Source organism: Corticium candelabrum, chromosome 6, assembly GCF_963422355.1.
Source record: "Corticium candelabrum chromosome 6, ooCorCand1.1, whole genome shotgun sequence".
In the NCBI taxonomy this organism is placed as follows: Eukaryota; Metazoa; Porifera; class Homoscleromorpha; order Homosclerophorida; family Plakinidae; genus Corticium; species Corticium candelabrum.
Window position 1 is genome coordinate 7,275,818 of NC_085090.1, and position 10,000 is coordinate 7,285,817.

General features: G+C 42.8%; 3 protein-coding genes across 3 annotated transcripts in view; all 3 read left to right on the top strand.

Moving 5' to 3' along the window:
- Positions 1 to 902: 902 nt before the first annotated feature.
- LOC134181558 (uncharacterized) lies at positions 903 to 2,217 on the top strand. The gene is made up of 2 exons (XM_062648829.1): positions 903 to 1,471; positions 1,789 to 2,217. Exons 1-2 carry the CDS (start codon positions 943 to 945, stop codon positions 1,896 to 1,898), a joined length of 639 nt encoding a protein of 212 aa, XP_062504813.1. The 5' UTR covers positions 903 to 942; the 3' UTR covers positions 1,899 to 2,217.
- Positions 2,218 to 4,087: 1,870 nt separating this feature from the next.
- LOC134181661 (uncharacterized) lies at positions 4,088 to 5,257 on the top strand. Its single transcript, XM_062648922.1, has 2 exons — positions 4,088 to 4,451; positions 4,898 to 5,257. The coding sequence occupies exons 1-2, from the start codon at positions 4,103 to 4,105 to the stop codon at positions 5,005 to 5,007; spliced, it is 459 nt and encodes a 152-aa protein (XP_062504906.1). The 5' UTR covers positions 4,088 to 4,102; the 3' UTR covers positions 5,008 to 5,257.
- A 266-nt stretch (positions 5,258 to 5,523) lies between these two features.
- LOC134181393 (uncharacterized) overlaps positions 5,524 to 10,000 on the top strand; it is a 9,195-nt gene continuing 4,718 nt past the window's right edge. The window contains exons 1-3 of the mRNA XM_062648665.1: positions 5,524 to 5,617; positions 5,679 to 5,728; positions 5,792 to 5,859. Coding sequence (XP_062504649.1) covers positions 5,557 to 5,617; positions 5,679 to 5,728; positions 5,792 to 5,859 — 179 coding nt within the window. The 5' untranslated portion in view covers positions 5,524 to 5,556. The remainder of the gene's footprint in view (positions 5,618 to 5,678; positions 5,729 to 5,791; positions 5,860 to 10,000) is intronic.

Sequence of the window (10,000 nt, forward strand, 5' to 3'; positions counted from 1 at the left end):
TCAAAAAACAGCGGAGATATTGATGATTTTCAAAGTTCACACTTATAGAGAACAGACAGTACACTGCTCATAATTAAAACCACGAGTCGGATAATTGGTTGCCCCAACCGAATAATTGCGCGGGAAATACTGTAGTAGGTTCTTGAGATCTGGAAATTTTCAACGTGTTATAAGGGCTAGTATAATTCCATGACAACAGTTTGTGGCATCTCAGTGTAAGCAAACCTGCATCAATGCTTAGTGGGGGTGCGACCATAACAATGGGAATGGGCAAAGCCAAAAGTAGGGTGGGCGTGGTTATAGTAATTTCCGACAAAATCTTGGCAACGACCGTTATAGTACCCTGGAGTAGTACTCGACCCTTTCTAACCGGAAGAATGAGGGTGCGTGGAAACGTTGCGCGTGGCTAGGTAGGCTAGACTGTACGATCACGTTGTAAGCATCTCGTCGACAGATAACATGGACAACGCGTCAAACTCCACGACTCTGACCGGAGTGACGTCGTTGGAGTATCACATCGTAATGTGGATCCTCGTGACGGCCGGACTGACGGCAAACGCGCTCGTTCTGGTGGGAATTTGCTACAACAGAAGGTCGAGATTTCGCCTACTCTCCGTCTTCGTCGTCAGCCTCGTTCTAGCCAACGCCGGGTTTTGCTGCCATTTCCTGCTGCAGGAGGTGATGCTGCTCTCGGTCGTGTTTGAAACTGGAGACGACGACGGCTCGGGTATCATGTTTACAACGAGAGACGAAGTGTTGTGCGGTTGTATCTCGTTTCTCGCAGCCGTGTCGGCTAATGCCATCATGTTAACGGCTGTTGGTATAGCGCTCTTTCTACTGGTCGCTATGAAATCGAATCCACATCAACAGTGGGGATACCGACTCGTCACTGTCTTCCTTGTCGCATCCTGGTTAGCTTGTTTGGTGTTTGGAGTCGTGCTTATGTTGCGTTTTCGAATTCGCTCGTCTTCGTTTCCGTCACAAATGGACCGAACAGTCTACTCGCTTGTTGTTGTCTACGCATGTCAAGTACCGGCGACTTATCCGGGACATCAGGTATTATTGGCAGCTCTCGGGACGGTCGTAAATGCTCTGTGTTCGCTAGTTGTCGGGTCTGTGTACGCCTACATGTTGTTCAAGATGCGACGTGATAACATGACGTCACGAAATGAAAAAATTTGGAAATTTCGTTTTGTCATAATTTCGATTATGAATGTTATCTGTTGGTGGCCTGCTTTTGTTCTTTACTCGGTGGCGTTTGCAACCGGGAGGTCGGTCTACAATGGCACGTTCTCGCCAAAGTATTCGGAGCCTTTTCTTGTTTTGGCGGCTGCTGTGACCGTCGCCAATCCTGTCTTGTACGTCATCATGTCAAAAGAGTTTGTTACAGCCGCAAGAAGATTTGGCCGCCGTCATTGTTCCTGCTTAGATTGTTGCAATAGAGAACGAATAAATCTGAGAAATGTTACTGGTAAGTGGAATAGCATATCAGTATAAAAGTTGGGCCATAGTAATGTGTGTGTGTGTGTGTGTGTGTGTGTGTGTGTGTGTGTGTGTGTGTGTGTGTGTGTGTCTGTGTGTGTCTGTGTGTGTGTCTGTGTGTGTGTCTGTGTGTGTGTGTGTGTGTGTGTGTGTGTGTGTGTGTGTGTGTGTGTCTGTCTGTCTGTCTGTCTGTGTGTCTGTGTGTCTGTGTGTGCCAGCGCTTACGTGTGTAAGTGCGTACTCGCGCGTTTGCGTATTTCTGTTTCTGTGTGTTCCCTATTTTAATTAATATTTCGCATCTAATAGGTATAAATATACGTGTGCACGATACCATATCTGAACTCACGGACACCACCGCGTTGCTAGACGAAAACTCTGCAACAAGTGAGCACAGTGATGGCAGCGAGTCCAACTAGAGAGGTCCAATAACAATAGGCTGATTGCACCTCATTCTAACGCATTTGGTAGCACTTGTACGTTACAGACACCAAAACTATGCAAGCAATCATGACAATAGCTACTTTACAAAATTATATAAAAACTCTCTTTACTAACCACACTTCCTAATTAAAATATTTAGCTTATATTTTTAGCTTTTAAACTTTTAACACAGTTTAGCGTTTATGACAATTTTTCTTAATTAGAGTCAATGTTTTAAGTGTGGTCGATTTTAATGTCTTTTCAAGACTTCATTAATTAATTAAGCTGCTGTCTGCCTGAGCTACTGAGTATCACTTTGCGCTGTCTAAGCTACGACATTTTCTGTTCAAACACAATTACTAATTCGTGTGTATATATATATATATATATATATATATATATATATATATATATATATATATATATATATATATATAACTACCGTTTTGCAGACCTCCTGAGAGCATTTAGTTGTCATATTCTTGGTTAGCACTAATCAGACTAGCAAGCATGGTTAGCGCAAGGTAGCAACAATGGCATGCAATTAGTGTGTATTACATTACATTCTTCAATGGATCTCCAAACTATGCTCTTGTTACTTCTTCGTCGGCGGCAGTATGCAGCCATAGCCAGGCGGCGTCGACAAATCATTGCATTACAGCGCAACGAAAAGAGGCTACGACTACTGGCGTCGATGTTGGTGTTTCGCAAGAAGTCTCTGTAAATATTTGCAGTACATTTTGTCAACTGCTGCCTGTAAAAACCGAACAAGCACGCCGAGAAAGAACAGAGTGGATGAAGCTCCGCAGCTGCAGGTGGTGGGATCAAGCGCGTCTGGTTTGGAATGACGGGAGTGGAAGAACTTGAGAATGACATAAACGACGTTGTAATCTTGCGTTTGTGTGTCGATACCCCACTTCTGTTAATTACCGCCCTAGAAGTTACCTGCAGCCTCTGTCCACGGACAGCCAGAGCTCCATGCTCTTCCAACTGTCCCGCTGTTTTTCGTGCATGCGATACGTCTAGGTTCTCGAGAGACAAGTGAGAACACAGGTTAGCTAACACCAAACCAATTAAGGATTGTATTTCAGACATCCGGTAGTTAACCTAACCCTAGTAGTGTGAAAACGATAGCAGACAACGAGAAGAGCTGGAAAGAGTCGACCTGTTGTTTGTAGACTTATAAAGCACGTGTCGAGACTACACGCACTTACGTCAGAGCGAAATTACATTAGCAAAGAGCCAATAGCGACGTGCATCCCTATCGGAGGATGCACAAACATTGAACGGCACTCTGATTGGAGGATAGAGAGTCATCGGTTTGTTTAAGTAGCGAATGTCTCCAGCCGGTCTTTCTCCGCCGCGGGGAGGGATGACTGGCTGGACACTCGAGCAAATGTAACTGTTAAACACTGTGCAATAATAAAATACGTTTTAACGCGCGTTAGCTACATTTACATTTTAGACAGGCGTGTCTCGGTATCCTGTGTGGGTACACAGTGACTACTCTCTAGCCTATCGTTAGAAAGTTACAATGGAAAACGCATCAAACGTTACGGCTCTTGCGGGAGTGACATCTCTAGCCTATCACATTGTCATGTGGATTGTCGTGACGACCGGAATGACGGCAAACACGCTCGTTCTGATGTGGATATGCTGCAACAAAACATCAAGATTTCGCTTGGTTTCCGGTCTCATCGTCAGTCTCGCTCTAGCTAACGCCGGCTTTTGCTGCCATTTCTTACTGCAAGAGGTCATGCTGCACTCGGCCGTGTTCGAGTCCGAAGGTAACAGTTTGAGTTACACGTTCACAAAGGAAGATGAAGTGTTATGCGCTTGCATTTCGTTTCTTGCAATGGTTTCGACTTGTGCTATCATGTTGACAGCAGTCGCAATCGCTCTCTTTCTCGTTTTTGCCATGAATCCGCGTCAAGAGTGGGGACACCGACTGGTCGCTGTTTTTATTGTTACATCATGGTTGGCTTGTTTGGTGCTTGGAGCGGCAGCCGTTTGGCGTTTTCGAATTCGCTCGTCTTTCTTTCCACTAGAAATGGACAGAAATACTTACTCGCTTGTTGTTGTCTACGCGTGTCAAACGGCGTCTGCGCCGCATCATCCGGGACACCGTTTCTCATTTTCCATTCTTGTGACGGCCGTCAATGCTTTGTGTTCTCTAATTGTCAGTTTGATTTACGTTTACATGTTGTGCAAAACGCGGGGAGACAGTCACAACGCGACGACACAAAATCCGACGAATTGGAAATTTCGTTTGGTCGTAATTTCGATTGTTGACGTCATCTGCTGGTGGCCTGCTTGTATCCTTTATGTGATACCGTTTGCAACTGGAACTTCGGTGTACAGTGGAAACTACTCGCCGGAATATTCGGAGCCTGTTCTTGTTTTGGTGGCTGCTGTGACCGTTGCCAATCCAATATTGTACGTCATTATGGCAAAAGATTTCACTACAGCGACTAGGAAGTTTTGTTGGCGGCATTGCGTGTGTCTAGACCGTTTTAATAAAGATCAAGAATATATAAGGACTGTTACGGGTAGGTTGAATGGCTACACTAGAAAGGATGTGTGTGTGTGTGTGTGTGTGTGTGTGTGTGTGTGTGTGTGTGTGTGTGTGTGTGTGTGTGTGTGTGTGTGTGTGTGTGTGTGTGTTTGTCTGTGTGTGTGTGTGTGTGTGTGTGTGTGTGTGTGTGTGTGTGTCTGTGTGTCTGTGTGTCTGTGTGTCTGTGTGTCTGTGTGTGTGTGTGTGTCTGTGTCTGTGTCTGTGTCTGTGTATGTGCGTGTGTGTGTGTGTGTGTGTGTGTGTGTGTGTGTGTGTGTCTGTGTGTGTGTCTGTGTCTGTGTCTGTGTCTGTATCTGTGTCTGTGTCTGTGTGTGTGTGTGTGTGTGTGTGTGTGTGTGTGTGTGTGTGTGTGTGTGTGTGTGGTGTGTTCGTGTGCGTGCGTGCGTGCGTGCGTTCTCATTGTGATGTCTTGTATTATAGGTGTAGATATTCGTGTGTATGACAGCACGTCAGGACCCACAGATACAACTAAGTTGCTATCAGAGAACTCTAGAACAGAAGACACCAAATATGGCTACCGGTCAATCTAGAGTGTCCCTACTCTAGGTGCATGTCGCTGCGCAAATGCCTAGCATAGCACACTTATATTAAATTTCGTGTAAGTAATCTACACTTTATGAACGTACTGTATTGTACAGTTTTAAAAAATCTGCATTACATTGATCTATGGCTGCCGTATATTTGTGACGTCATTAGCCTAGCAAGCTACAGGTCGACTATTGTTCTAATGTGCCTTTTTAGTATACTTTAAACTCAAAGCTACTATACAGTAAAAATCTAATTTCCTCACTAAAAAATTTTAGTTTAGCATCCAAACACAGCAATACGTGATAACGCGCGTTATAAAATACATACGTACTACTACTTGAGCGCGCGTTATTTTGAACTACATAGTGACATATGCACTAACGCGCGTACTGATAGTAGCCAGTATATTATTCTCTAATCGAAACATACGTCATAAAAGCACTTTTCAGTAGTGTGATGTCCGTCACGGAAGTTGCGTCATTCTTTATAAGTATGCGTGAATTTACTAACGCGCGTACCACAAGTAGCCCGTATAATAGTCTCTATTCGTCATGAAGGCAGCCATTCGTTACACCATAGCAGTGCTGTCTCTCGTCGGAATGATAGCCACTTGTATGAAATCAGTACTCTAAACAAATTCGCTCTCTAATTGACGTCTCATATCTCTCTGTAGGGGTGGCAATGGCCGAAATCGTCCAGGATTTACAAACGACGTATCCGAAAGTGACACACATATATACCCCGTGAGATACGAAACGTTTTGAGTGACGCCTTTCGTCTGTTTAGCCTTACTTTTTGACGTACGTCGTTCACAGCGGTTACGCTTTCTTTCTGATCACGTGGCTCGTATGGAGGTTTGTGATTCGTCGACGTTGACTGACGGATTGCGCGGGAAGGGGTGACTGGGTGGAAGCGAGGCATGAATCGACGTGTAGAGAGAAATGAATGTATTGGGGCGTCTCGTTTGCGATGATGTCATAGACGTTGGTGTGATTAACATCAATTAAGTAAATAATTAACATAAATTAATATAAATTAGTAACACTAAGTAAACCACTTCATTAATTAATTAACATAATTGATATAAATTAGTTACATATATGTATATTTCTAAATTTATTATTAGGGTAGTAGTTGGTATTGTTTGTGGCATCGTGCAACAATACGCCTTTATGCACGTTGATATCAACATTGTCACGTGTATTTCCAAATGGGAGTTGATGTTCTATTGGTTAGACCTCACTTGGTGTGTGTGTGTGTGTGTGTGTGTGTGTGTGTGTGTGTGTGTGTGTGCACGTGCACGCGCGTGTGTGTGTACGTGTGTGTGTGTGTGTACGTGTGTGTGTGTACGTGTGTGTGTGTGTGTGTGTGTGTGTGTGTGTGTGTGTGTGTGTGTGTGTGTGTGTGAAGACAATGGTTACATGCTGTTATTGTCATGTTTTAATCTGAAATCAAGTCTCAAGTCTTGATATGGACTCGTTTATTCTGATAACATGGTCTAATCAACAGAACTCGACAATACCAAACACAATAAACTGGGGTGGGGGTTGGGGGTGGGGGTGGACAAACATGTTATACTTATACATACACACGTATATACATACATACATACATTAACACACATACATATATACATATGGTAGATACTACATACATACATACATACATACTAGCCTCATCCCCAGACTCTCTCGCGCTAGGCTTGTTCGGTGCCCGTATGATAATTCCAGGCGGGAGAGAGTCTGGGATCATCCCGCCCACTTCCTGCCACATCTCCTTACTAAATGGTCACTAAGTGTCACCCCCAATGTCATCAAGTGTCCTGTAACTGCAAAATCAAATTAGCGTTAGAACTAATCCAATAAACATACCACATGGGATGCTATGACCATTGTTTGGTGTTTGTGGCATATCCAGCACTTGCAGACAACTGAAGCATGTTGAAAAGGTAAGTCTATGGAGTGTTGGTGACGGGTGTCATGTAGGCTTGTAGTCTGAGATCTACAATTGGCGGAGTGATGACCTTCTACCTAGTTCACACGCGCATCTCCTGTGTGGCCACTAGCGTTTGCGTGCAGACTAGACTCTGTAGCAGAAAGCACGCAATGACAAGGGAAGGGGTTGATCTTGATATGAAACTACTGTCTACCCTTCGAGAAGTCTTCAAGTATGAAAACAAATACATCTTTTTGCGAAAGAATAGCCCTGGAAGCTTCAAGTTGACCCTCCAGACAGTAGTTTCATGTCAAGATCAACCCCTTCCCTTGTCATTGCATGCTTTTTGTTACAGAGTCTAGTCTGTGCGCAAACGGTAATGGCCGCGTGTCATCTACGTAGGTCATCACTCCGCCAATTGTAGATCTCAGACTACAAGCCTACACGACACCCATCACCAACACTCCATAGACTTACCTTTTCAACATGCTTCAGTTGTCTGCAAGTTCTGGATATGCCACAAACACCAAACAATGGTCATAGCATCCCGTGTGGTACATTTATTGGATTAGTTCTAACACTAATTTGATTTTGAAGTTACGGGACACTTGATGACGTTTGGGGTGACAGTGATGATGTTGGGGATGACACCTAGTGACCATTTAGTAAGGAGATGTGGCAGGAAGTAGGCGGGATGATCCCAGACTCTCTTGCGCCTGGAATTGTCATACGAGCACCAGACAAGACTAGAGCGAGAGAGTCTGGGGACGAGGCTACATACATACATATGTAAATACATACATATATACATATTTGCTGTGATTATGGACTCGTATTTTGCAATGGAAAGGACGAATGTTATGCCATTGATTGTATCTAAACTCAACTTATTTATATCATGGCACCTTGTTAATATTAATGTAGTCTATTGATATATACATTGATGTAAGGAAATCTTTGAAGGGAGGGTAGATCGTCAGAGGTCCAATTGTATTATAGTATCACTATGGTTGGGTGACTGCTTTGTAGAAGCGAGTGAGCGACGTCGAGAACGAGCGATTGCACGCTGCAGAATCAAGACGGTACACGGAAATGCATGGTGATGTCTGTATGATCGGATGTCTCGTGTGTGTCAAGAGTGTGAGATATGAGTGTTATAGCATCAGACGGGTGGGCTGATAGCATTTTTTCATGCAATGTGAAAAATTGATATCAAATATTTTGCATGTGACAGATACATGTAAGGGTGAATGGGATAGCTGTTGTTAGAGGCATTGATCTTAATTTTTACGGGAAGTCTTTACTAGCAGTACTAATCACTACCAGATCTTACTTTGTTGTGGCAAGTTTCATTAAGATATTAGAAGTGGATTTGTACCTCACATAGAAGAGTGTGCTGTAGTGGGAGTAACTGCAACACGTAACACACACACACACACACACACACACAACACACACACACACGTACAGTGATACACACACACACACACCACAATGTGAACGTCTGAGGTTTCAAAGCTGTACCTCACCTATATGGACACACCCACTTAAATACATGATGTCTTGCTCACACGTTTCCCTAACCCTTGCTTATAGGGGTATGCTTGTTTACGTTCATACAGTATGCATGAGTGATGTTTTCTTATGTTGTGCATCAGGCAACTAGTTAGGTTAAACGTAATCACGTGATTACTAAGAATATCAACTTCTATAGTCAATCTTGATGAGTGTAGACGTTGGATTCAAACCAAAACTATACATTTTGAATAATCAATTAGCTACATTTTTAATGCATAGAAACATTGACTAATTTTTAATTTTTAAAAAAATTAATTTTGTTGCTATTTCTTGTGTGTGTGTGTGTGTGTGTGTGTGTGTGTGTGTGTGTGTGTGTGTGTGGTCAAGTAGTTGTGATGTATACAAACGGCTGCTTGTCGTGTGTTCGTGCGTATATATTATTAGGACACTGTTGCCATGGTAATGTGTTCAGACCACGTGGTGGAACGTGAATGTTGTGCGTGTTGATTAATTAACGTGATAGTAGCATGTTTGCATTTGCGGCTTGTGTGCAGAACGGACGGTTCTTGATGATACTGTCCCTTTCTGATCGCGGCAAGAGCACAGGTGGCATGTTGTGTCGTAGACAATCAGTCAGACCAACAGACGGCAACACTATCAGACTGCCCTACACACTCAAGCTTCACAGACAGCAGAGACGTACAGAACAGTGTCGATAATGTTGATCTTGGAATGGTTTTTCAATAAAAATTAATTTTTAAAATTTTTTTAGATTATGTGATTTTAAGTGTCGACTAGTTAGTAGTTTAAGTTTGATTTCTCGCTGGTGGTGGCTACCTATGCTGTGTTACATGAATTTGCACTCATTAGGCTAAGTCATTAAAATCTGGCTAAACATTGAGATAGGAAATGGACAAACACATGTACAGATAGATTGTAGGTCATCGAAATCTAGCTAAACGTAAAGGTAGGAAATGGACAGACATGCATACAGACAGATTGTAAGTCATCAAAAATTTAGCTAAACATTGAGATAGGAAATGGACAAACACATGTACAGACAGATTGTAAGTTGTTGAAAATCTGGCTAAACGTTGAGATAGGAAATGGACAGACATGCATACAGACAGATTGTAGGTCATCAAAATCTTGCTAAATGTAAAGATAAGAAATGCAGACATGCATAGACAGATTATAAATCATCGAAAATCTTGCTAAATGTTGAGATAGGAAATGTACAAACACATGTACAGACAGATTGTAAGTTGTCGAAAATCTGGCTAAACATTGAGATAGGAAGTGGACAGACATGCATACAGACAAATTGTAAACTATCGAAATCTGGCTAAACGTTGAGATAGGAAATGGACAAACATGTACAGACAGACTTTTAAGTCATTGAAAATCTAGCTAAACGTTGTGATAGGAAATGGACAGACATGCATACAGACAGATTGTAGGTCATTAAAAATCTGGCTAAAAGTTGAGATTGGAAATGGACAAGCACACATACAGAGAGATTGTAGGTCATCGAGAATCTGC

Excerpts from the sequence above, each read along its gene's own strand:
- LOC134181661 (XM_062648922.1), top strand. The coding sequence starts at position 4,103 with ATGTTGTGCAAAACGCGGGGAGACAGTCACAACGCGACGACACAAAAT. Across the intron at positions 4,452-4,897 it reads ATATATAAGGACTGTTACGG|GTGTAGATATTCGTGTGTAT; the intron begins GTAGGTTGAATG and ends CTTGTATTATAG.
- LOC134181558 (XM_062648829.1), top strand. The coding sequence starts at position 943 with ATGTTGCGTTTTCGAATTCGCTCGTCTTCGTTTCCGTCACAAATGGAC. Across the intron at positions 1,472-1,788 it reads AAATCTGAGAAATGTTACTG|GTATAAATATACGTGTGCAC; the intron begins GTAAGTGGAATA and ends CGCATCTAATAG.